At 40.8% G+C, this 27284-nt stretch overlaps 1 protein-coding gene across 1 annotated transcript in view; it reads left to right on the top strand.

Annotated features, from left to right (window-relative positions):
- Positions 1-25809, top strand: part of LOC132209626 (chloride channel protein C-like) — a 69377-nt gene extending 43568 nt beyond the window's left edge. The window contains exons 3-6 of the mRNA XM_059646361.1: positions 5721-5900; positions 12144-12237; positions 20479-20571; positions 25517-25809. Of these exons, the coding sequence (XP_059502344.1) occupies positions 5721-5900; positions 12144-12237; positions 20479-20571; positions 25517-25732 (583 nt within the window). The 3' untranslated portion in view covers positions 25733-25809. The remainder of the gene's footprint in view (positions 1-5720; positions 5901-12143; positions 12238-20478; positions 20572-25516) is intronic.
- Positions 25810-27284: the final 1475 nt, after the last annotated feature.

The raw sequence follows: 27284 nt of genomic DNA, 5'->3' as shown, positions 1-27284 counted from the left end.
TTCTCACATTCAACCAATGTATTAAGCTAACAGTTAGTTGAACCTACAACTCAGACTAAATGCTGAAAACCACAGCAGAATTGTAGGCTTCACCAAATTATGTGCTGAATCGTAAAAATTTTCTCCAATGCTTAATTAGAGCAAAAATTGTTAAAATGTTAAGTACACCCAGAAGTGAAACACCAAGACAGATATTACAAAACGTTCTCAACGATCTATAAATAATCAGTATGAAAACATTCTAATTTCTATAACTATGCCAGTGAGTCGGACAAAACCAGTGTGTAAACTTTCAAATACCTTCCGTAACCAAATCCAACAATGGAAAACAAAATCAATTTAAAAGCAATGTGTTTGCCACTTATCACTACAGGCAAAACAACACTAACCAAAGTCATAGCCAAACTTATTTATTCCCAACTCAGTTGTCCATTGTGATGATAGTAAATCAGTATATAGTAAGGTTAATTTAACATGTAAATTGCTGTCAGTTCAGACAAGGGATAAACAAGGTTCACTGTGTATTTCTGAGATAACAAAGTGTGGAGCTGGATGAACACAGCAGGCCAAGCAGCATCTTAGGAGCACAAAAGCTGACTTTTCGGGCCTAGACCCCCTTCATCAGAAAAGGGGGATGGGGAGAGGATTCTGAAATAAATAGGGAGAGAGGGGGAGGCGGACCGAAAACGGATAGAGGAGAAGATAGATGGAGAGGAGAGAATAGGTAAGGAGGTGGGCAGGGGATAGGTCAATCCGGGAGGACAGACAGGTCAAGGGGGCAGGATGATGTTGGTAGGTGGGAAATGGAGGTGCGGCTTGAGGTAGGAGGATGGGATAGGTGAGAGGAAGAACGGGTTAGGCAGGTGGGGATGAGCTCGGCTGGCTTTGGGATACAGTGGGGGGAACCAGCTCAGCTCATACCCACCTCCCTAACCTGTTCCTCCTCTCACCTATTCCCTCCTCCCACCTCAAGCCGCACCTCCATTTCCTACCTAACAACATCATCCTGCCCCCTTGACCTGTCCGTCCTCCCCAGACTGACCTATCCCCTCCCTACCTCCCCACCCATACTGTCCTCTCCACCTATCTTCTCCTCCACCCGTCTTCAGTCTGCCTCCCCCTCTCTCCCTATTTATTTCAGAATCCTCTCCTCATCCCCCTTTTCTGCCCAATGTCCTGGCTGCATTATTATCGTGATGATTGTCAGTGCAGTCCCAGATGCAGCATTAAATTGCAGAAGCAGCTTACAAGTGGATTGGTAGTATACCAAGAGGGCTCTTAGATGCTGGCATACATCAGTCGCCAATGTTTGTGGACTGGATAAATCTGGATGGCTATATGTAGCCAGTAGCTATGGAGCATGTCATGAGACGCTGGCGCCAGGTGTCCAACGTGGAGGCTCTTTAGAGCAAGCAGCAAACTGAAGTTGCCCCTCTCAGTGTCCAATTTGTTCATGGCAGGTGGTACAATAGAAAACCTGCATATCAATGAGACAAGATCTGCAATCAGTACGGTCATTTATAACATTCTAGTAACAGGTACCCGTCTAGAGAGAACCTCAGCCTGGAACTTAGTTAAAAAAATCCAGTGAAGTTCCCAACATTGACGTAGGCCTTGGTTACTTCTCATGTGATTCTGCCACATTTCCTGTCAGAGCTCATGTCTGTCATTCAGGCCATGTAAAATTCTGCCCATATAGTTTAAACATTGTGCAATCTCAAGTAATGATCTGAATTTTCCTAAGATTAGGTAATGTCAGTACTGGGGAGTATCATGTTGAATCTCCTACAGTGAGCCCTGACGAGTTCTCTCAGACAAGTCTCCACTGTTCATGTCATTAATTCTTGCATCCAGCCTTCACAAGGCCAGTCTTGTAGAATTTTACACTCAGCAGTGTTGTAAGTGTTGCTAGTGCTGGGACCTTGAAAAATTCATGTGATGGCCACTATATTTAAATCCCAAGATAATAAAATGTGAGGCTGGATAAACACAGCAGGCCAAGCAGCATCTCAGGAGCACAAAAGCTGACGTTTCGGGCCTGGACCCTTCATCAGAGATGAAGGGTCCAGGCCCGAAACGGCAGCTTTTGTGCTCCTGAGATGCTGCTTGGCCTGCTGTGTTCATGCAGCCTCACATTTTATTATCTTGGAATTCTCCAGCATCTGCAGTTCCCATTATCTCTGATATTTAAATCCCAGTTGTGTACCGCTTCAAACACTACCAGCCTGGTCGGAAGTAGTACCTGGTTTGGGATGGCATCCACAACCCACAGCAATGGTGCAGAAGGCTAATGACCTTCTGCCCTCCCCAAGGGTAAGAGCCACCAACTTCTGCTCCAACCTCACACTTTAACTCTACCAATAAGATCTGCTATTTTGCAGACAATGCAAAAATAGGTGGAAAGGCAAGTTGCAAAAGAGAGAGACAAGCAGTTTTCAGAAAGGTATTGATAGGTTAAGTAAGCAGGAGGGCAAAAAGTTGGCAAATGGTGTGTAGTGTGGGAAAATGTAAAGTTTTTAATTTTGGAAGGAAGAACAAAGTAATATTCAATGGAGAAAAGCTGCAAAAAGCTACAAGCCAGAGGGACTTGAGGGTACTTGTGCACAATGCGCTGAAAGCTAGTGCACAGTTGCAGCACATAATCAGGAAACCTAATGGAAAGTTGTCCCTTATTTCAAGGGGACTGGAGGATAAGAGTAGGTAAGTCTTATTGCAACAAGGTATAGGTGAGACCACATTCGCAGTACTATGAACAGTTTTGGTCTCCATACTTAAGAAAGAGTATTTTCCCAACACTCTTACAATTTTCCAAATTGTGCAGAGGATGTGCTTCTGTTTCAAATATCCTACATAAAAGAGAGAGCCTGTAGCACAAAATAATAATTTTCTGAGGTTCTGATCTAAGGTGTGGTCCTTAAGAATACACACTAGAAATCTGGGTAAGGATGTTAGCACTAAACTATTGATGTTTCATCATTTTCCAAACTTGTAGATCAGCACCACTGTGAATGAGGTTCATTGAACTTGCTCCCTGATTCTGTAATCTGCATTCTAATCAAACCAGAACCTACACCAAGAGTGGAGACTTGAAAAATTTATTCTTCGAACATTAAGTTTATGTTCCGTTCTTAATCAGTGGAATTCTTGACCCTATTATTCAGACATCCACAGATCCATGAAACTTTTTAATTTGTGTTATATGATGGGGTTAAAAAATAATGAAATCAAAAAGATATAAAAATGCGATTGTAGCCTTGAAATGTGATGACTGTCTTCTGTTAGTCTTTTGTGCTGTACCTTTGTTCTTTCACTTCATATTGCCACAGAAATCTAGGCATATTCCAAAATTATAAAATGCCTTTCTTGACACTGATGTTTCCAAGTTAGGTTTGAAATGGTGAAAATGAGCATTTAACTTCGAACCGTAGATTAACCCAGCAGGTGTGAAATTGGGATTGGGGATGAGATTTAGTATATTAATTAAAAGGATCAGTTCATTCTTCATGCATGCGGAATCCTGCATCACCCTCTTTAGAGACATTTTGAATGTAATGCCCTTTCTGTTTTCTTCATTGTCTAATATTGTACAGATAGAGAAGTATATGACATACACTATTATTCAAAAACTAAGAACAATTGTAAGCAGCTGTGATCGGCATTGAACTGCTTTCAACATTTAAAATGACAATTTAAAGTTGGGAAAACTGCCATATTTTCAGCCAGTCAAAACAAAGATGAATATGCTACCATGGTTTTGCACCAGTTTCCTCAGGCATTATAGATAAATTTATCAAGCAAATTTGATACTCATGAACAGTGTTGTCTGTTGCTATCTAAAGAAGAAAACCACATGCATTCTAACCGATTCTTCCACCGTTAATTTGGAAGGATGGTTGTCATATCTTTGCTGGATCATACTGCCTTGGCATTTAGTTGGAATAATAACACCTTGTCCATAAAACAAACATCCACTTTTGATTTAAATTCATCTTTTTGCCTTATGCAAGTAGATCTGGTGGCAAATATGGTCATCAGGCCAACAGTACGCCATGTATTACATAACTGGTGATAGTGCAGGGTCATGTCTTGTTGAATTACTTCTGCCAGTAGTTCTGACAGGAAGTGAGCTCAGCTTCTCAGTAAAGAATTTCTTGATAATGAAATCAACACTGGAACCTAATAATAGAAACATAATTTAATAATTTATTTTGGTAATCAATTTAGATGGTTATGCTTGATGCCAAACTAATAAGCTGACAAATCGACAGCACATCTTTGAATATTCAGCAAATTCAAAACAATGTTCAGAAAGTATGAAGTTTAGAAGCTCTTGACCAGTATTCAGAACAAAAGGACATTTGTATAGGCATATGTTAGGTTACTTCATTCTAAATATAACTTCACATACTAATTGTATATAACCGAGCTTGGTGGAAATCAGAGAACAGGAAACAAATGATATTGGTTATTCAAAGTCATCAAGATATCACAGTGAGATGTTATTGTCCTCAAATACTTTTGAGACAGTTCAACTGCTAAAATCAGGAAAAATAAGGCTCGTAATGTTCCAATAATATTGTACTTCCTATTAAAGTTTTCAGCCATTCTGAACTTGCGTATACTTTGAAAACTTGAAGAAATATATCATACAGGTTCTTAGTCATTATAAGTTGTGCGAATCGATGATAGTAAGCAAAACTACCCCCTTTTTTCTGACAAGTTCAAATTTATTTGTATCAGTGTAAAAATTGAGCATCCTTATATATATTCAGTTGAGTAAAACATACTGGGTAATCATATTTTTCCAACATTGATAAAAACATAACATGTTACATTTATTTAATTAATCAAATGTCCAATATTCTTCTTTTCATAATGCACTATCAATTATCCTTCTTGTCATCATTATACTCAGAAGTAGACAGGTGTTTATCACTACTCACCTTTACAGGGGTTCCCAAAGTGGGGCCATGAGCTGAAATTCTGGGGTTGGAGGCTCCGAAGGAGTAATGGCTGCTATAGATCTCAGATTGAGTTATTGTAGCCATTCTTCTGCTCTAAGCATCTCCTCTTCATACATCTATTTCTTCCCCATGCACCCCTTCACTCTTTCTGTTGCTTCATTGCTCTTGGTCTCAATGTTTCCAATGAAGGTTCTTAATAATCTTCAAACCTCAAAATAGTGCCACAGTGGGGAAGTGTTTGGGAAGCATTTGTTTGGAACATTCCGTCAAAATTCGTAAAGAATATAAGAAAGATGTATCAGAGAATATGGGAACTGCAGATGCTGGAGAGCCCGTGATAACAAAGTGTAGCACTTGGCCTGCTGTGTTCATTCAGCTCTACAGTTTGTTATCTAAGAAAGATGTAATTGTCTACTCTCATCATGCGATGTTTAGTTAACAGTAGACAAGTGCTATCAAGCTTATTTCTCACATTGTCAAGTTATAATTTACAGTTCAAGTCCAGTAGTATGCGCATGGATAATTTGAAACCCAATCTAGAAGACAACCACTTAACAATGGAGAAAGTATACATCTTACAAAGTTGTTTTTATCTAATTAAGTTGAACAAATATAAATGTTCCTACTAAAGGTTGGTGTCAAATTTATATTAAGTTATTCAAAGTGGCCTTTATACAAACAACAATAACCACATATCGAAAAGTCTTCCATGACTGCAGGATTGTTTAATCATATCTAATATCCTCATTCATTCAGGTTGAATTTAGAATTATTCACAGTGAAAGATGTCATGGAACGCCAAGTAAAGGTCCTCCATCTGAGGGAAAAGGTCTCTTCCCTGGCTACACTTCTCTTGGAGACAAAACATGGTGGATTCCCTGTGATTTATCACATGGAACAAGCCCATGAGGAAGTCTTCATAGGAAGCATCACCAGGTGAGTAATTTGAGTGCATGAATCCCAGCGCTTTTTTTTCACTTAGTGATATGGATGCAAGTTAATGAATCGTACAAACCTGATGGTTTGCATATTTGAGCAATAAGAAATCTTTGAGCAACTGGTGGGAGTACCCATTATGTCAAGAGTGTTGAACAGACAGTTTTAATAAGGTGAATGACAAAATCTAAATTCAAACCACATTGGTTGGAAACAAAAACTAAATTTAATTAATAGTTATCCAAAGGAACTTTTGATTATGGAAATACTTGTGATATTAAAAGACAAAGTTATAATAAATAAGACATGAAATGAAACTAATTCACAAGAAACAATCACACTCAATGGCTTTGTCCAGTTGAAATCCATTGCTTAAAAAAAATTTGCAGAACTCTCTAGCTTTAACTGCTAAATTTAGTGAGCCAGTACCTTCTGAGTTCTCACTAATATGTATAAAGAGCTGGTCGATCTTCCCTCAGCATTTTGCATAAAAAGAATTTCAGTGCAAAAGGAGAAATGGAAATCATTTTCTGCTCATGCTGAACTAAGAAAGTGCATTGCTATTGGCCAATCCATTCAATGTTATTTGTGTTAAAATGTCAAAATATATTACTGGACTTGCTACATTGCCAGTTGGATAAGAATGGCCTAAGAGAATCCAACAAAGAAAGTAAAAACAGAGAAAAAAAATTAAGATGCATTACATGTCATTGGTCTTAAAAGCTGCCAGCTGTGTTTGAAACCTAAATCCATTTTAATTTATGCAGTTATGTTGTCATACTTGATGTGCTGTTGATATTAGAAAAGGTTAAGTTAACAGTAGATAATCATTAGTCATTTGGCCTGACTGTCAATCTGAAAACATTTCTGTGCTTTTTTTGAAATCCTTCCTTCATTTTACGGCTCATTCTCTGATTCTTCTTGCTACTTAATAATTTTAACTGAGAGGCTAAGTGAATAATTGCCTTACTGACATCTGCGAATGACATCAAGAGATCTTGAGGACAGTGTAAGGTTCTTCCCTTGGGAGAAGAAATGCTCATACAATATAACACTTTGGTATGCCATCAGAATGTCTCAGGTTACTTCCAATAAATTCTTTTTTTGTTTTGATGAATTTTGATTGTTGTTCATCAGAGCATAAAGCTGTGATTCTGTGCAAACAATTCCCTACCAAGATGAATGGTGCTACTTAGTGAAGGTAAAACACAATCCAGGATACCAAAAGAACTTCTGCTGTTCAAGAAATGCCATGGGATCTTTAATGTCTAGATGGATGGGCCATTAGTCTTCTCTGAAGGTTTTCCTTCCCTTTCAGAGTGAAATATAGAATTGCAGTGGTGGGGTGGAGGGGGTGGGGGAATGCTGGTGGCAGTGGTGTTGTACAGAGGTGGTGGCTACCTCTGCTGATTGTTGGAGTGCTGGTGAGAAACCTATAAAGCTTCCTTGGATTTGGCCTACCAAAATGTGAAATAAGCGAGCAATCATCAGGCCACCAAGGATCTTTCATTGAATCAAAGCCAAAGACGTGGCAAATCCCGCTCACCAACAGCTGTAAGCCAATCAGAGGCTGGCAACTCCCTTATTCAGTATTAGCACCCAGGGAGTCTCTGGCTGCTATCAAAATATTATCCACTAAGGCCCAAGATCACGGAGCAGCCGAGGGCAGAGGTCAGTAATTGTGGAAACAATTGTGTGTGCTGGGAAGCACTACGGAGAAAGTGGTAGTGGTGTTGTCCTCAAGTGCGAGGGTTTGTCTATCATTGGGGCCCTGCTCTGATACTAGGTTCCTCGATTGCGCATTGAATGCTCTTGAATGAGGGATTTCCTTGGAAGACCAAATGTGAGCTTGTCATACGCATTGCATAGAGAGCCCCTTGTTTGTTTTTGTGTGAATACCAATAGTGGGGAGTTTAACCCTTTGAGTGGGCATTATTTAACTATTTAAAGGCACAAAACAAACCTTCCACATAAGACAGGGGTTCACCTGCATCTGCTGTTCCCGATGTGGCCTCCTCTACATCAGTGAGACCAAATGGACACTTGGGGACCATTTTGTAGAGCACCTGCATCCTGTATGCAACAAACAATAATGCCTTCCAGTTGCAAACCATTTCAACTACTGCTCCCACTCCCTAGGTGACACCACCTGCAAACTGGAGGAGCAGCACCTCAAATTTCACCTTGGGAGCCTATAGCCCGATGGTCTAAACATGGAATTCATCAGCTTTAAAATCTCCCCATCCCCTGGCCTCATCTCATGTCCAACCCTCCCTTTCATCCCCGCCTCCTTGACCTGACACAACCTGTCCATCTTCTTTCCCACCTATCCGCCACTCCCCCCTCACTGACCAATCACCACCTCTGCCGAGCTGCACCCGCCTATCGCCACCCCACTTGCTTTCTCCAGCCCCACCCTTCCTCTCTCTATTTATTTCTGAGCTCCCTTCTCCATCCCCCATTTCTGAAGACGTGTTTTGACCTGAAATGTCAGCTTTCCTGCTCCTTTGATGATGTCTGGCCTACTGTGCTCCTCCAGCTCGAGACTGTTGTCTCCAACATGTTATATTCTTTTGTAAATAATGTTATTTAATACTGTGGACAGTACATCAGATGTGGTCTCACTCATGCCCTAACTGAAGCATAACCTCCGTACTGTACTATTCAACTCTTCTCTTAATAAATGACAATAGCCTATTAACTTTCTCAATTACCTCATGTACCTGCGTAATAACTTTATATGAGTTATGTATGACAAAACCTAGATCGGCTGACAGCTCAGAACTCTACAATCTCTCACCATTTAAATAACATACTTCTCTTTATTCTTCCTCCCAAATGGACAACTTCACATTTTCCTACATTATATTCTATTTGTCAATCTACGCTCACTAACTCTCTTAAACTTAACCTTAACTAATTGACTTGTATATAACCTCCTTGAATCCTATTATTAACTTACTATCTTAACTATCATTGTGCTGTTGTCAGCAAATATGACAATTATACACTCAATCCCTTCATCAACATCATTTATATATATTTAAACCATTAAGGTGCCAAAACCAATCACCATTTCCTTAGTTCCCATTATTAGTTCTCCAGGCTCAATTTATATTGAACCAATGTTCATTTTGTTAACTATTCTTTTTCTTTTAATGTTTTTGGAAACTTCCGCTATCTCTTTTTATATTTCTGGATAGCTTTCTTTTGTACTATGATTTTTCCCTCTTTATTAACTTCTTGTCAATCCTTGCGGTTTTTGTTACATTCTGTCCAATCTTATGATTTGCCAGAGATAATGGGAACTGCAGATGCTGGAGAATCCAAGATAATAAAGTGTGAAGCTGGATGAACACAGCAGGCCAAGCAGCATCTCAGGAGCACAAAAGCTGACGTTTCGGGCCTAGACCTAGGCCCGAAACGTTAGCTTTTATGCTCCTGAGATGCTGCTTGGCCTGCTGTGTTCATCCAGCTTCACACTTTATTATCTTATGATTTGCCAACTATCTTTGCTCAATTTAAGTCTTTTAAGAACTTTTATACTATCTTTAACATTCTAGTTAACCTCAGATGGATCTATTCATTGGAGGTTTTCTTGCTTGTTGGAATGTATCAATTCTATTTATTCCAAAATGACCCCGAACTGTCTGCCACTGAAACTTCACTGACCTATCCTATTTTTCAAAATTATTTGTCAATTCACTTTAGCTAGCTCTGCTTTCGTGTCTTCATAATTATCCTTACTTAAATTTTAAAAAATAGACTCAGACCCACTCCCTTTCCCTTAATATGAATGTAGAATTCATTTATATTATGGTATCTGCTATCTAGGGACATCTTCACTTACAAATCATTGACTAATACTATCTCATTGTACAACTGGATCTAGTACAGCATAATATATCCCATTGTATAATACTAGACCTGGTATAGCCTGCTTCCTGGTTACCTCCAGAACAGGCTGCTTTAAGAAACTATTCTGAAAATATTAATGAACTCCTTACCTAGGCTACCTTTGCCCATCTGACATTTCCAGTTTTTATGTCAATTAAAATGTCCCATTATTATTACCATGCATTTCTTTCTTCATACTCTAACTACTCTGTGGTTACTTTTAGGAGCCTTGTGCACCACTCCTAAAAGAGACTTCTTGTCTTTATATTTCTCATTTCTAGCTAAACTGTTTCCACATTATGTTTTCCTGAACTTAGGCAATCTGTCTCTATGGTGCTGATACTATCATTAATTGACAGAGGCACCCTGCCACCTTTCCCTACTTTCCTGTCATTTCTAAATGTCATGCATCTTCAAGATTCTGGTCCCAATCTATTTTGCCATACAGCCATGTTTTTGTAATGGCTATTAGATCATATTTATTCATTTTGATCACTCATAGTTCTCGTTTTGTTTGAATGTTATGTGCATTCTGATATGCAGCATTTAGTTTTATTCTTTTCTTCTCTTTGCAAATTCTAGTCTGAACTGTCGGTTGCCTCTTAGATTTATATTCTCGATACCTTCCTATCGCGGTCTGTTTGACATTTTCCATATTAATAACTTTCTCTTTGCCCTTGATTCTACTATTTGATTTGATCCCTTGGCCTCACCATTTAGTCTAAAAATTTAGTCTCCCCTTCCACAGTTATTCTGTTGGCAAGAAATATCGGCTCCAGCACAGTTCAGATGGAGACTATGTCATCAGTATAATTACTACATTTCTAATAACGGTGCTGGTGCCTTGAGAATCAGAAGCCACTTCTCCCACATTGGTCTTTGAGCCATGCATTCATGTCTGATTTGATCCATGCTGCTTTGAATTGGATCAGATAATGATGCAAAGATTGTTTTCCTTGATATTATTTCCTAATTTGGTGACTAGCTCACAATAGCTTGTCCTGATGATGTCATTGATCTTTAAATGGATCATGTTAACTGGATCTTTCTCATCCCATTCCAAGTTTCTCTCCTCTCCAGCCCTTAGGAGATGCCCCTATGCTGGTACAGGGACTAATGCGGTACCTGGTAGATGACTACTATATTCCTTCTTTTTCCTCCTCTTGGATTGCTTTTTATACCTTCTGTCATGATGAGATAATTTATCCTCTCTGCAGCTCTCACTTTTAGCTAGACAAGTTGAAAGAGGCTCAAGTCCATTTGGCAGTTACCGAGCTATGGCTCTTGTACTTCTGTGCTCTGGGTCTCCTTATCTGTCTCACTCTCATTCATATTCTTCTGTCCCAAAACACTGGCTAAATCAGACAATCTGACCCTAAGAATTGTGACTGCCCCCTAGTACAAAGAATCCAGCCAAATCTTCTCAAACTTCAAAAACTTCCCACAGACATGTTTATTTTGGACCAAACTAGTATTCGGAAACTCCCAAATGCTTCAAGTGTGACACATCACCAGTCCTGCCATCCTTCATTATTATTTTAAGGAATTACCTCATTATTGTATTAAATGTTATATTTAGTTATGTTTTTTTCTGTATTTTGTTAACATTTCTACCAGCTGCTATATTACATTGAACCTTAAGAATATAACAAACCTTCATCACTTCCCAGATGCGCAAAAAATGACTGGCTTCTTCTCTTGTAGCAGAGCAAGAATCAATTCCCAGAGACTGAAAATGTTTAAGCTAAAGCAATAGAAAACCTGTTTCCTTTCTTTCACTTTCATCCCTGAATCACTTAACACTGGCACTCTCTGTAAGTTACATTCAAGTTGCACTATGTCTGCTAGTTTTATGAGCTCCTAACACAAAATACTGATCTGGCTCATGTAATGAGGACCCAGTTTCGGCTGGTACTTAATTAAACTGCTCTTTCACTGGAACTTTTGAAAAAAATAGCCTTGCTTAAGGCTGACAACTACATAATTTAAATCTAATTTAATTTACTTTAATTTAGTTAGACTTAAACAAAATGAAAATTTGGATTTTCTTTCCGAATTATTGCTTGCACTCCATCCTAGGTCAAACTCCTTATGAACTTGTACAATACCTGATATGGGGATGCTTGGTACTCACACTAGTTACAAATAAGTCTTCCATTCTGTAATGGGAACATCCCTTCAATTTCATGTGAACAGCAAACAAAGAAATTCTGAAAAAGATGTATTCTAGAATCATTAACCCATCTTTTCACTTTACAAATGTCACTGGGTCAAGCATTTGTTATTTGTTTTAACAATCTCCAGTCATTGAATGTTCAGCTATATTTTTACGCATTTCTTGAATAGATTAGAACTTTATCGAATCTTGGAAAATGAAACACTATTTGAAACGCAAAATGATCGGAGTTGCAAGCAACATTCTCAGATAAGCTACAGTGAGGTAAGATTACCTGAAATGATTGGACAAAGTAATAGCACTCATCTTCTCCAGTTCCAATTTATCTAATCAACTGACCTTTTTGATGCCTTAATTGTAACTCCAGGGTCATATTTTTATCTAAATAACCAAAATACCACTTGTTGCAGGCAGCAAGAAGCAAGAAATCTTGCAGCCTAAATGTTGCCTCCTGGTTTCAGGAGTGTGATTGGATTGGTTCAGGGTGTCTTGTAGGATTCACTTGGAAAATTTGGAGGGCACACAGTGATGTGAGTGAATTACCACCACCACAAGCTTTAACAATGTTTGCAGATGTGATAACAATAAATATTGATTGTACATCTTAGGTTTTACCATACATCCATGGTAGTGCTTCTATGTCATTGCACTCTATGAATCTAAATAGTTTGCGAGGACTGAAAATTGTTTTTAAGATTTTTAATTTAGACTTTTAAATGAGAAATCCAGCTCCCAGTTGAATCACAACATTCAGCTGATAAAATATCTCAGCTACAATATTCTTTTCAGGAAGACAGTCGGAAGCAGGGAGATTACAATCCATTGCACTCATCTTTTAAATTACACAGAGCTGATGAAAGAAGTAAGATAACTACACGCCTTAAGTGACATGTAATACTGACAATAGGGAAGATAATGTGAAGTGAGGACAACACATGATTGTAAATCTGCAGCTGGCCTGAAATGGTCTGGTCATTGCAAGTTCTGGGCTGCTGTACTGAAATGCTTCGGTCTGTTAAAATAAGCACGTTTTCAACAGCAATTGAATTTGTATGTTACAGAATAAATTACTGGGTCTATAAATAAAACAATATTCTTAAATAGCTTAGCAATTGTGTTGAACTGTGGCTTGCAATGCGTACACTTTGTTGTCCTTACTAAATGGTTAGAAGAATACGAGCCATAATGGTTATTACGTGTTTGGCGGTGGAGTGGAATAAATTATTGCAAGATTTATAAAAATACATACAAGCATATGAATTAGGAGCAGAAGCAGGCCATTCTCCCCCTCGAGCCTCCCACACTATTTAATTAGATGATGACTGATCTAGAGCCGTATAGTCATACAGTGCAGAACCAGACCCTTCAGTCTAACTCATTTGTGCTGACCAGATATCTCAATCTGACCTAGTCCCATTTGCCAGAATTTGGCCCATATCCCTCTGAATCCTTCTCATTCATATACCCATCAACATGCCTTTTAAGTGTTGTAACTGCATCTGCCTCCATTACTTCCTCTGGCAGCTTATTCCATGTGAGAAGAAGTTACTCCTTACGTCCTTTTTAAATCTTTCTCCTCTCACCTTAAACATAAGCCCTCTAGTTCTAGACTCCCCCAAGTCAAGGAAAAAGACCTTGGCTATTCATCCTATCCATGTCAGTCACTCTACAAAGTCACTCCTCAGCCTTTAATGCTCCTGGGGCAAAGAAACCCCAGCTTATTCACTTTGAATACCACATTTCTACCTAATCTCGATAACCTCAGATTTTTGTTAGGCAAGGGAAACAATCTACCTGCACCTTAAAAATATTCAACGACCCTGCCTCAATTGCCTTCCAAAGTAAAGAATTCAAAAGTTGCACAACCCACTGAGAGAAATACATTCTCCTCACTGCTGTCCAAAAAGGGTGGCTCCTAATTATAAAACAATGCCCTTGACTCTGGGATAACAAGGTGTACAGCTGGATAAACACAGCAGGAATGAAACGCAGAGGAGCGGGAATGCTCCTGATGCTGCTTGGCCTGCTGTGTTCATCCAGCTGTACACCTTGTTATCTCACATTCTCCAGCATCTGTAGTTCCTACTATGTCTGAAACAATTTTAGCCCTTGGTTCTGGATTCACCCACAAGAGGACAACATTGTTTCCACATTCATCTTTTCAAATCCATACAGGTTCCTCTATAAAATCTTGGTGAATCTTTAGATCGCATGCATTACTTTTTACTTTAGATGGTTCTAAAGCCTTTGGAGCCATGTTTAAGCAAAGCTGGTGATGTCCTTGAGTTATACTTTAAAATTTCAATATTTCTCTTATCTGTTCTTGTTCTCAGTGAAATGGAACTTGCCACTTCTGTTCACATGGGAAAGGGTCATGCATAGGGCTGCTGGAGTGTATAATGGAAAGAATGATGGGCAGAGTAAACAAGTCATTCTTTAATGTTGGCTGTTCATTCAGAGCAGGGGCATTATTGGGAAGTAAACCTGTGCTCCATCTCAATATTACTGTACACATAGAAAATATTCACTGATTTTCAAAAACAATAGTTCACTTGAATGCTTCCATAGCCAGCCACATAATTTTGTTTGATTTTTAAGCTGTCTTGTAGTAATTTCCTGTCATGCACAATTGGCTTTGTATGCCATTTAGAATTTCATGGGTTCAAAGCTACCTCCAATTCAGCAAGCAATATTTCGCCCTAGGTCTTAACAATGAGTGATCTTTATGTGGTGTGTTTTCGTTGAAGTAAATAAATAAATAATACTACTGTCTCATGCTGCCAGACCTACTAAATGCAAAGCTGCAGTTGGCAATAATCCTACCAATTCCATGCACTGACCAAGTGTCAAAGGTAGGCCAATATTGGACCTAAGCATAAAAAGGCAACAAAGGGAATGCCGCTTTCATATCAGAAGAGTCAGGCCTGACTTTAATGCAGTGCAACAACGTGTGATAGCTGTGGAAGCAGGAGACTGCAAGCAGGTGGCATTGGTCCTGGGGAAAGTGGGTGAAGCAACAAAATTCCTTTGGTATATTGAAGTAAAATTAAAATCTTTAAAATGGACATGATTTTAAAGGGGCTTGATAAGATGGTTACTAATAGATTGCCACCATTGGCTTAGGAATTTAGAGTACAATATGTGGAACAGTCCCTCTTCCGCCCCTACACAGGCCCCAAACCCCACCTCTTCCTCCGTTACATTAATGACTGTATCGGCGCCGCCTCTTGCTCCCCAGAGGAGCTCGAACAGTTCATCCACTTCACCAACACCTTCCACCCCAACCTTCAGTTCACCTGGGCCATCTCCAGCACATCCCTCACCTTCCTGGACCTCTCAGTCTCCATCTCAGGCCTCCAACTTGTAACTGATGTCCATTTCAAGCCCACCGACTCCCACAGCTACCTAGAATACACCTCCTCCCACCCACCCTCCTGCAAAAATTCCATCCCCTATTCCTAATTCCTCCGCCACATCTGCTCCCACGATGAGGCATTCCACTCCCGCACATCCCAAATGTCCAAGTTCTTCAAGGACCGCAACTGTCCCCCCACAGTGGTGGAGAATGCCCTTGACCGTGTCTCCCGCATTTCCCGCAACACATCCCTCATACCCCGCCCCTGCCACAACCGCCCAAAGAGGATCCTGCTCGTTCTCACACACCACCCCACCAACTTCCAGATACAAGAAGATAGGTGGAGAGGAGAGTATAGGTGGGGGGGTAGGGAGGGGATAGGTCAGTCCAGGGAAGATGGACAGGTCAAGGAGGTGGGATGAGGTTAGTAGGTAGGAAATGGAGGTGCGGCTTGGGGTGAGAGGAAGGGATGGGTGAGAGGAAGAACAGGTTAGGGAGGCAGCGACAGGCTGGGCTGGTTTTGGGATGCAGTGGGGGGAGGGGACGAAATGGGCTGGTTTTGGGATGCGGTTGGGGAAGGGGAGATTTTGAAGCTGGTGAAGTCCACATTGATACCATTGGGCTGCAGGGTTCCCAAGCGGAATATGAGTTGCTGTTCCTGCAACCTTCGGGTGGCATCATTGTGGCACTGCAGGATGCCCATGATGGACATGTCATCTAAAGAATGGGAGGGGGAGTTGAAATGATTCACGACTGGGAGGTGCTTCATCCTCCGACACTTCCGCCATCTACAATCCGACCCCACCACCCAAGATATTTTTCCATCCCCACCCTTGTCTGCTTTCCGGAGAGACCACTCTCTCCGTGACTCCCTTGTTTGCTCCACACTGCTCTCCAACCCCACCACGCCCAGCACCTTTCCCTGCAACTGCAGGAAATGCTACACTTGCCCCCACACCTCCTCCCTCACCCCTATCCCAGCCCCAAGATGACTTTCCATATTAAGCAGAGGCTCACCTGCACATCTGCCAATGTGGTATACGGTATCCACTGTACCCGGTGTGGCTTCCTCTACATTGGGGAAACCAAGCGGAGGCTTGGGGACCGCTTTGCAGAACACCTCCGCTCGATTCACAATAAACAACTGCACTTCCCAGTCGCAAACCATTTCAACTCCCCCTCCCATTCTTTAGATGACATGTCCATCATGGGCCTCCTGCAGTGCCACAATGATGCCACCCGAAGGTTGCAGGAACAGCAACTCATATTCCGCGTGGGAACCCTGCAGCCCAATGGTATCAATGTGGACTTCACCAGTTTCAAAATCTCCCCTTCCCCCACCGCATCCCAAAACCAGCCCATTTCGTCCCCTCCCCCCACTGCATCACACAACCAGCCCAGCTCTCCCCCTCCCCCCACTGCAGCCCAAAACCAGCCTAGCCTGTCTCTGCCTCCCTAACCTGTTCTTCCTCTCACCCATCCCTTCCTCTCACCCCAAGCCTCACCTCCATTTCCTACCTACTAACCTCATCCCACCTCCTTGACCTGTCCGTCTTCCCTGGACTGACCTATCCCCTCCCTACCTCCCCACTTATACTCTCCTCTCCACCTACCTTCTTTTCTCTCCATCTTTGGTCCGCCTCCCCCTCTCTCCCTATTTATTCCAGAACCCTCACCCCATTCCCCTCTCTGATGAAGGGTCTAAGGCCGAAACGTCAGCTTTTGTGCTCCTGAGATGCTGCTTGGCCTGCTGCGTTCATCCAGCTTCACACTTTATTATCTTAGAGTACAATACATATGTCTCAGGGTAGAGGAGCAGTCATTTAGAGATGAGGAGACATTTTTTCACTCAAACAATTGTGAGTCTTTAGAATTCTCTACTCCAGAGGATTGTGGATATGCAATCATTGAATATAGTTAAGGCTGAGATAGAGAGATTTTTGGTGTCTCGGGGTTCAAAGGATATGTGGAGGAGTGGGAAACTGGAATGATGGCCAATGGTTAGTCATAATCATAATGAATGATTGATCAGTCTCTGGCACCATATGGTCTACGCTTGCTCTTATGTTTCATGTTGTTATGTTAACTTCATACTGCACTGTATGATATACTAAATATCTATTTTACAGGAATAGTTACAACGTACAGTACAGAAACACACTATTTGGTTCAACTAACATTTGCTCTCCAGAAGCCTCCTCCCATTCCAGCTGTTCTATCCTAGAATTTCAGCATATGTTGCCTAGATTTTTTGTCTAATTTCATTTTGAAAGCATCAACAGCCATTCATCTATCCTCAAATGTTACATTCCTGAGAACCCCATTGAATGACGAAATTCGTGAGTTCAGAGCTCATTAAAGTTCTTAAAAATATTGCAGATAGTTGATTTTTGCCAGCCAATGTTGATTTTGTTGCTACCTATTTTTTGGCACAGATCGATGAATTTGTGATTTCATGGAAACAGAGGACTTACTGTAAGCTAATTACCTTAGCCACTTCCGATGGTTGTGTGTTCCACATTCTACCCGGTTTGTGATATTAGAGAGTTGAATGTAAATAGTAGCAAATGGCTTAGCTACTCTGCATTGAATCTGGCTGGACCCGATAAAGCACTAACGGCTCATCACTTGTTCATCAAAACTGCTTACTATTTAATGAGGATCCTGGTCTGTAGTACAAACTCCAGTTTCTCTGTTGCAAACTGTCTTCTTGAACCTCTTTGTTCTGCCTTGTCCACCATCACTTCAAAGAACAAAACTTGTGCAATTCTTTGCCTCTAAGATTAAGGCCATTATTCAGCCTTTCTTTTACCCTTGCAAACTCTCTCAGCTCTTCTTGAGAGAAGAGTCCAAAAGACCCACTCCTGTTCCCTCTAATTAAAAACAAAAAGAACTGTGAATGCTGTAAATCAGAAACAAAAACAGAAATTGCTAGAAAAGCAATTTCTGAAGAAGGGTCACTCGACCTGAAATGTTAACTCTGCTTTCTCTCCAGACCTGCTCCCTCTATTCTAGTCTCACCAAACAGATGACCTTGCTCCTTTCTTTTCTGGTCCAGCATTAGCTGATATCATTAATGTTTCTCCTTCCTGATGTTCAGCTCCCTCACTCCTTCAAATTTGTCATCATCACTCACTCCTTGAAAATCCAAACCTTGACCATCTCAGACTTTGTAAATTTTACCCCTGACACCAATATCTTTTCATCTCTAGAAACATAATATTACCTACCCCTAAATCTGCGCCAATCTTTTGGGAATTCTATGACTTAATCCTTCCAATCAGGTTTTAGCTCTTGTCACAGTCTTGTTTCTCCTTTACCAACAGACAAGTGACATACTATGTGATTTTGTCAAGGGCAAATCTTCCATCTCATTCATCATTACCTGCCTGTAGCCTTTGACACCATCCTCCTCCACTGCTTCTATGCTGCCATCCAGTTGGGTGAGATTGCACTCACTTGATTCCTTTCTTATCTATTTGTCATAATCAGTGAGTTGAGGGCTCTGGCCGTACAGTGGTAGTTACCATACCTCTGGGCCAGGTGACCCACCTGCTCCAGAGGTATGTCATAGTATCTTTGAATGGTTAATGATAAATATATATAATCAGTGAGTTAACTTAGAGGCTCTCTTTCTGCTTCTATACCATTAGCTGCGTTGTAACCTCTTTTATTTCTCATCCATGCGCTGCATTTCAACAGCATTTAAAAACGCATGGCTGGCATTTTGCAGAGTTGGGAAGACTCCACGGACCTTCCTCCCCCATCTCTTTCACATTTGCCAGTGTGGGAAAAACAGCAGGTTGTAATTACAGAGGAATGAAACCTGGACTCAGAGGAGCCATTTGAACTCAGTGATGAATTAAAACAGATTGCATTTGGCTGTTGCAAGGGCAGTGTGCAATTTATGTATTTACGAAGGAGAAAGAATTGCTCACACAGCGCAGATAGGGTCGGTATGAAGATCCTGCTTTTAAGTTTCTAAATGCTATGTGCATTAAACTTTAAAAAATACTGTAATTGTCAGTAAGAGTTATGAAAACTCTCTGCTGAGCAGCTTTTGTTTCTTAGCCTGGCAGTTTCAATACTTTTTTTAATTGACTTGTTACTTGTTTGCCCCTGGTCCAAGCTTCCAACCCTCCGCTCCCCTACTCCCTGGGTGAAAATCAATCTTTTGAGATCATTTTCACTGAGATAGTCAGGAGTCAGAAAAGTGATTTGTGCTACAATCTTGGTAGCTAACATTCAGCCCACAGCATCAACACTAACAATGCCTAGATCACCATTCTCTCCCTCAATTCTTCCACTGTCTCTAAATTATCAGGCTGCTTGTCGGCCACCTATACTGGATTAGCAGGATATTTCTCCATCTAAATGTTGGGTAGTCCAAAGACGTTTTCTCTGCCATATACTTTGCTCCTGGCACCTGATTCTATCCCCCTCCATGGCAAATATCTGAGACCGAGCCAGACTGATGTTGGCTTGTCAAATGTGACCCTGAGATAAGCTGACACAACAATTCCATGATGAGTACTACCTATTTCCACGTGCCTGACATCACCTGAATCTGTCCCTGCCTCAATGTTTTCGGAGCCTTCACTTCTCTCTTTGTTATCTTGAGACTTAACTATTCCAATCTACTTCTGGCTGATTTTTCATCTTCCACACTCCTTAATTTGACACTATCCAAAGTTCAGCTACTCATGTCCTAACTTGCACCAGATCCACCCAAAATCGCTCCTGTTTTCACTGATATTACATGGGTTCCTGTTTCAAAATTCCTATCCTTGCATCCAAGTTTCTCAATGGCCTCACCTATCCTGTCTCTGAAAATTTCTCCAACCCTACCACCTACCAATACATCTGCATTTGTCTAATTCTGGCCTCTTGATCATCCCCAGCTATGATGACTGCACTGCCGGCAGCTGGGCCTTCAGTTGCTGGGGACTAACTTCTTTCATTCCCTTTTAGAATCACTCTGGCTCTCCAGCTCTCCAGCTCTCTTTCCAGCCTGATGCCATTTCTGAAAACAGGTTTCCTTAGAGACACCCTAAATTATATCACATTTTGTTTGATAACAATAGTACAAAGTGTGTAGGGGTGTTTTATTATGTTAAAGGATGCATAACAAGCTGTTTTTATTTTAATAGATGTCTGTCAAGCTGCTAAACTCAACTAAGATAAATCTTCTCCTGAATGAGTATAGAACTGACATTCGATATAAGGACTGCTATGTCAATTTGGTAAGCCATTTGTACAAAGATCAGTCACTGTGTGGACTCTAGATATGTTTTAATCAACCTGAGCAGAGATATTACTACACATCTCTAAAGCAGGTGGGACTTGAACCCAGGCCTCCTTGCTTAGAGATAGGGGCATGTGCCACAAGAGCCCTCCTGTGTTGACTCTATGCCATCATTTGTTTTGATATTTTGCATTAGCAACAAGATTTTAAAAAGCAGTAACTGAATCAGGTGTCTAATATTTTCCAGTTTCCTAATGCTCCCGCAAAGTTTAATGACCTACCTTTATGATTGTTATTCCAGTGCAAATATGTCTTGCATGCCAAGCTCCAAATGTTTAGTTTATTAGTAAAACCTAATTGGTGAAGTTCCTGCAGGGACATAGCACTTGCATGTAGTAAATTCCTGCATATGACAGTATAATTGCATGCAACAACTTTTATCAGTCTGTTATATGGTAGTTAAGTCATTCTAATAGTATTACCAATACGTGTTCTCTGAACTGTCTGTATCCTGCTCCTCAATTTTTTCTGTAACTTTTTGAGTTTTTAAAGTTTACTGAGCATCGTGTGATTTCCCTTCTCACTTCTGAATTCTTTGGGTGCAGTTTTCCATCCTTGGAGAAGAGGAAGTGATGGGGAGTTGACCCAGGAGAGAAACTTTTCACACTTCACCAGTAAAGTGTAGAGGAAGAATGTCCACTAGGAACTTTCTCAACTCAGCAGGAATTAAGGCCCTGTAATTACCATAGAAAAAGACATGGAAGCTAGGTAACTCTGGGAAACAAATAATGATGGCTTGAAAAGAGTCCACTTTACAGAAGAGGAGATCTTAGAGATCTTAAAATATATATAGGTAGATAAATCCCCAAGATACGATCAAGTGTATTCCAGGACATTGCGGGGAGCTGGGGAAAAATTTGCATTGATTCTTGCTGAGATATTTGTACAATCCACTATTTAAGTTGGGTTGCAAAGAAAAGCCAGGGTACAATAGACCAGTGAGCCTAACATCAGTAGTGGATGTTGTTGAAGAGGATTCTGAGAGACAGGATCTCTCAGAAAGGCATTTTGAAAGGCAAAGGCTAATTAGGGAGAGTCAACATGGCTTTGTGTGACGGAAGTCAGTGTTACAAAGTTGATTAATTTTTTGAAGACGTGACCAAGAAGATAGATGAAGACAGACTGTTAGAGTGATAGACACTGTCTACATAAACTTTAATAAGACCTTCAACAAAGTTACACATGGTAGACTGGTTAGGAAAGATCACATGGGATCCAGGAAGAACTAGCCAAATGGATAAAACATTAGCTTGAAGCTCGGAGACACCGGGATGGTAGAGGATTGTTGTTCAGACTGGAGGCCTGTGACCAGCAGTGAGTCTCAAGAATTGGTGCTGTGTCCGTATTGTCCGTCATTTATATAAACAATTTGGATAAGAGTATAGGAGCATGATTAGTAAATTTGCGGGTAACACAAAAATTGGTGGTATTGTAAAGAAAGTTAACTAAGAATACAACGGGATCTTAGCATCTGGGCCAGTGTGCCAAAGATTTTCACATGGAGATTAATTCAGATAAATATGAGGAATTGCATCTGGGTGAGTCAAACCAGGAAAGGACTTAAACAGTTAATGGTAGAGCTCTGGAGAGTATTTTTGAGCAGACAGACCTAAGGATGCAGGTACATATTGACGTGAAAATTGTGTCACTGATAAACAGGTGGTGAAGAAAGTGTTTGGCACGCTTGCCTTCATTGGTCAGAGCATTGATAACATAAGTTAGGTCATCTTGTTAGAGATGTGCAAGACATTGGTAAGACCACTTACTGTGTACTGCATACAATTTTGGTCATCCACCTACGTGAAGAATGTATTAAACTGGAAATAGTGCAAAAAAGATTTACAAGAATGTTACTGAGATTGAAAGATTTGAGTTGTAAGGAGAGGCTGGATAGACTGGGACTTTCTTTCTTGGAGCATAACAGGCTGAGGGGTGACCTTATAGAGGTTTATAAAATCATAAGGGGCAAGGATAGGATAAATAGCCAAGGTCTTTTTTCCAGGGTAAGGAAATCCAAAACTAGAGGGCATAGATTTAAGATGAGAGGGGAAACAATTAAAAGGGGCTTGAGGGGCAACTTTTTATACACTGAGGATGATGCATAAATGAAATGAGCTGCCAAAGTTGCAGAGGTGAGTACAACTGTAATATTTAAAAGATGTTTGGACAGGTACATGCATGGGAAAGGTTTAGAGGGATATGGGCCAGACACAGTCAAATCAAGCTAGTTTAATTTAGGAAACCAGGTCAGCATGGATCAGTTGGGCCAAAGGGCGTGTTTCCATGCTGTGTACCTCTATGACTCTAAAACTGTATGAGATGCATTTCTCACCAGGGTCAGTCTTATTTTGTCCTTTCATTGGATGTTGATATTGATAGCTCGGCCAGCATTTAATATCCTTGCCTAACTGTCCTGTAGCAGGTGGTGATGAGCTACTTTCTTGAACTGCTCCAGTCCATGTGGTATAGGTACTGTTAGAAAAAGATTTCCAGGGTTTTGACACAATGAAGGACCAGCAGCGTAGCTCCAATTCAGTATGACTTGTGGTTTGTAGGGGAAATTGCAGGTCATGGTGTTCCCATGTATCTGCTGCACTTGTTATTTTAGGTGACAGGAACATGGGCTTGGAAAGTAGTTTCTAAGGAGACCTGGTGAACTGCTGCAGTGCATCTTATAGATTGCACAGTTGTAGCAGTATGTACATCAGTGGTGAAGGTATTTCATAAGGAAGCTGGTGGATGGCTGCCAATCAAGCAAGTTGCTGTGCTCTGCATGGTGTCGATCGTCTTGAGTGTTTTTGGAGTTCCTCTCTTCCAAACAAGTGGGGAGGTATTCCATCACAGTCAGACTTGTGCCTTGTAGATTGCGGACAGGCTTTGAGGAGTCAGGAGATAAGTTACTCTCCATAAAATTCCTTGCAGCCACAGTATTTATATGGCAGGCCCAGTTCAGTTTCTAGATAATAGTCATCCACAGGATGTTGTTACTGGGGAGGAATTCATCGATAGTAACACCATTGAATGTCAAAGGTTGGGTTCTCTTTTGTTGGAGATAGACATTGCCCAACATAAATTCTCCTCAACACTCATCAGTCCAAGCTGAACATTATCCATGTATTTCCACATTTGGATATGGGCTACTTCAATATCTGAATCACAAATGTTGCCAAACATTGTCCAATCATTTCTATTTATTTTCTTTCATCAATTTATCTAATATCCCCTTATCTGCATTTACTCTTTTCATTTCAACTGTTCCATTTGATTGTAAGCACCACATTCTAATTGTTGACTCGTTGAAGATGCTTCTCCTGGTTTCCCTATTGCGTTTATTAATTACCGTATTATATATATGACCAATTGCTCTTCTCTGGCCTACAAATGGAAGCAACTTTTCCATGTCTATCCTATCAAATTCTTGACTAATTTGAAACCATTAATAGGTCATCAGTCAGTCTTCACTCTTCTGGAGAAAAGAGCTCCAGTAAGACTAATAATTCTATCTGATATTGCCTCTTGGTTTTGCTTTATAGACCAAAAGAAATACAAACAGGAATAGGCAGTTTGGCCCCTTGAGCCTTCTCTGCCATTCAGTAGGATCATGGTTGATCCAATACTCTTCATGTCCACTTTCCAGCCCATTCCACTTAACCCTTGATTCCTCTACATATAAAGAATTTTTCAAACTGTTTGTGGCAAAGCATTTCAAAGACATTCAAACCTCCAATAGAAGAATTCCTCCTCATGTCAGTCTTAAATTGGTGTCCTTAAGTCTGAGATGATGCCCTCTGGTCCTAGAGTCTCCCACAGTCGGGAACGTCCTCTCAGCATTAACCCCACATGTTTCAATGAGAACATCTGTCATTCTTCTAAATTCCAATGAACAGAATCCCCACCTGCTTAAACTTTGGTCGTAAGAAAATTCTTCCATACTGATGATTACTCAGGGTGGCACAGTGGTTCAGCGGTTAACACTGCTGCCTCACAGTGCCAGGGACCTGAGTTCAATTCTGCCCTCATGTAACTGCCTGTGTGGAGTTCACACATTCTCCCTGTGTCTGTGTGGGTTTCCTTTGGGTGCTGTGGTTTCTTCCCACAGTCCAAAGATGTGCAGGCTAAATGGGTTGGCCATGGTAAATTGCCTGTAGTGTTCAGGGATGTGTAGATTAGGAGGATGGGTCTGGCTGGGATGATCTGTGGTTCAGTGTGGACTTGTTGGGCCAAAGAGCCTGTTTCTACACTGTAGGGATTCTATGAATTATCTTGGTGAATCTTCTTTACATTGCCTCCAATCATATGACATCATTTATTTAAATAACGAACCAAAACTGCTTGCTGTTCCAGATGTGGTCTCACCAGCACCTTGTACAATTGCAGTAAGACTTCCCTACAATTACACTCCAATCCCTTTGAAATAAAGACCAACATTCCATTAGCCTTCCTAATTATCGACTGTACCTGTGTGCTAGCTTTGTGTTTTGTGCGCAAGTATCCTTTCTTGTAGGCTTTACTAAATCAAAAATCCAGCGTGACTATGACCATATTGTGATATGGAAGTGAGGATTGCGCATGGCCATAGGACATGAGATTCCTTATAGATTGATATTCAATCATCATTCAATATTTTTTTCTGACTCTGTACTTTAAGTATGATGATTTTGTTACAATTGTTCTGATGTCATCTGCAAGAAGATTATATTCTGATCTTAAACCATTGCCTTAAGAATGCCACCAGTTATGAAGAGTGATTATTTTCCAATGTGTTAACTTCTTACATTAATATATGTTTGCTATGCATATGTTGTTTGTTGTGAACTGATAGGCGTCAGTCTTCATTAACTCTTATATCTGTAAAACTCTTTATCTGTCTCTGTTATCTATAGAAACCATATATCAACCAATCAGCAATGACAGTCCACGCTAATTTTTCTCTTCAACGAACTTACACCATTTTTCGAACACTGGGACTTCGACACTTGACCATTGTTGACTTGAGAAATCATGTCCTTGGCATCATTACACGAAAAGATCTGATGGCATTCCAACTTGAACAGAAGCTACTTCGATCTGAGAATTTGGAATTAGAACATAGAACATAGAACGTTACAGCACAGTACAGGCCCTTCGGCCCTCGATGTTGTGCCGATCTGTCATACGGATCTCAAGCCCATCTAACCTACGCTATTCCATGTACGTCCACATGCTCATCCAATGACGACTTAAATGTACCTCAAGTTGGCGAATCTACTACCGTTGCAGGCAAAGCGTTCCATTCCCTTACTACTCTCTGAGTAAAGGAACGACCTCTGACATCTGTCCTATATCTTTCACCCCTCAATTTAAAGCTATGCCCCCTCATTCTCGCCGTCACCATCCTCGGAAAAAGGCTCTCCCCATCCACCCTATCTAACCCTCTGATTATTTTATATGTTTCTATTAAGTCACCTCTCAACCTTCTTCTCTCTATTGAAAACAGCCTCAAGTCCCTCAGCCTTTCCTCGTAAGACCTTCCCTCCATACCAGGCAACATCCTAGTAAATCTCCTCTACACCCTTTCCAAAGCTTCCACATCCTTCTTATAATGCGGTGACCAGAACAACACACAATACTCCAAGTGCGGCTGCACCAGAGTTTTGTACAGCTTCACCATAACCTCTTGGTTCTGGAACTCGATCCCTCTATTAATAAAAGCTAAAACACTGTATGCCTTCTTAACAGCCCTGTCAACCCTGAGTGGCAACTTTCAAGGATCTGTGTACATGGACACCGAGATCTCTCTGCTCATCTACACTACTAAGAATCTTACCATTAGCCCTGTACTTTGCCTTCCGGTTACTCCTACCAAAGTGCATCACCTCACACTTGTCTGCATTAAACTCCATTTGCCACCTCTCAGCCCAGCTCTGCAGCTTATCTATATCTCTCTGCAACCTACAGCATCCTTCGTCACTATCCACAACTCCACCGACCTTCGTGTCATCTGCAAATTTACTAACCCATCATTTTACGCCCTCATCCAGGTCATTTATAAAAATGACAAACAGCAGTGGACCCAACACCGACCCTTGCGGTACACCACTAGTAACTGCTCTCCAGGATGAACATTTCCCATCAACTACCACCCTCTGTCTTCTTTCAGCAAGCCAATTTCCGATCCAAACTGCTATATCTCCCACAATTCCATTCCTCCGCATTTTGTACAATAGCCTACTGTGGGGAACCTTATCGAACGCCTTGCTGAAATAATAGCCTACTGCGGGGAACCTTATCGAATGCCTTGCTGAAATACTTGTTGGGCCGAAGGGCCTGTTTCCACACTGTAGGGATTCTATGATTCGAAGAGACACAAAATTCACTTTTCACTGTATCACCTTCAGAGATGTGAAAGAAAGTAAATTTGCCATGTGTTCAGAATGTGGTTTCTGACTAACCTTACACACAACAGCTGATCTACAAAGTAATCTCCTGCCTGCAACAAACCCCGCTTTGGGTTTGAAGAAGCCTGTTGTAGATGCTCAATTGCAACAAAGAAATTATTAAAATTGTGATTCTCATACTAAGTGACAGCTGCCAGAAAAATATATGTGCATACACCTTGAAAAGCTCCACAGGAATTGAACGGCCTAGTCACTTCCTCGAGAAACTAATTAA

Source organism: Stegostoma tigrinum, chromosome 5 (genome assembly GCF_030684315.1).
Source record: "Stegostoma tigrinum isolate sSteTig4 chromosome 5, sSteTig4.hap1, whole genome shotgun sequence".
Classification (NCBI taxonomy): domain Eukaryota; kingdom Metazoa; phylum Chordata; class Chondrichthyes; order Orectolobiformes; family Stegostomatidae; genus Stegostoma; species Stegostoma tigrinum.
This window is presented reverse-complemented; position numbering and strand designations above follow the sequence as displayed.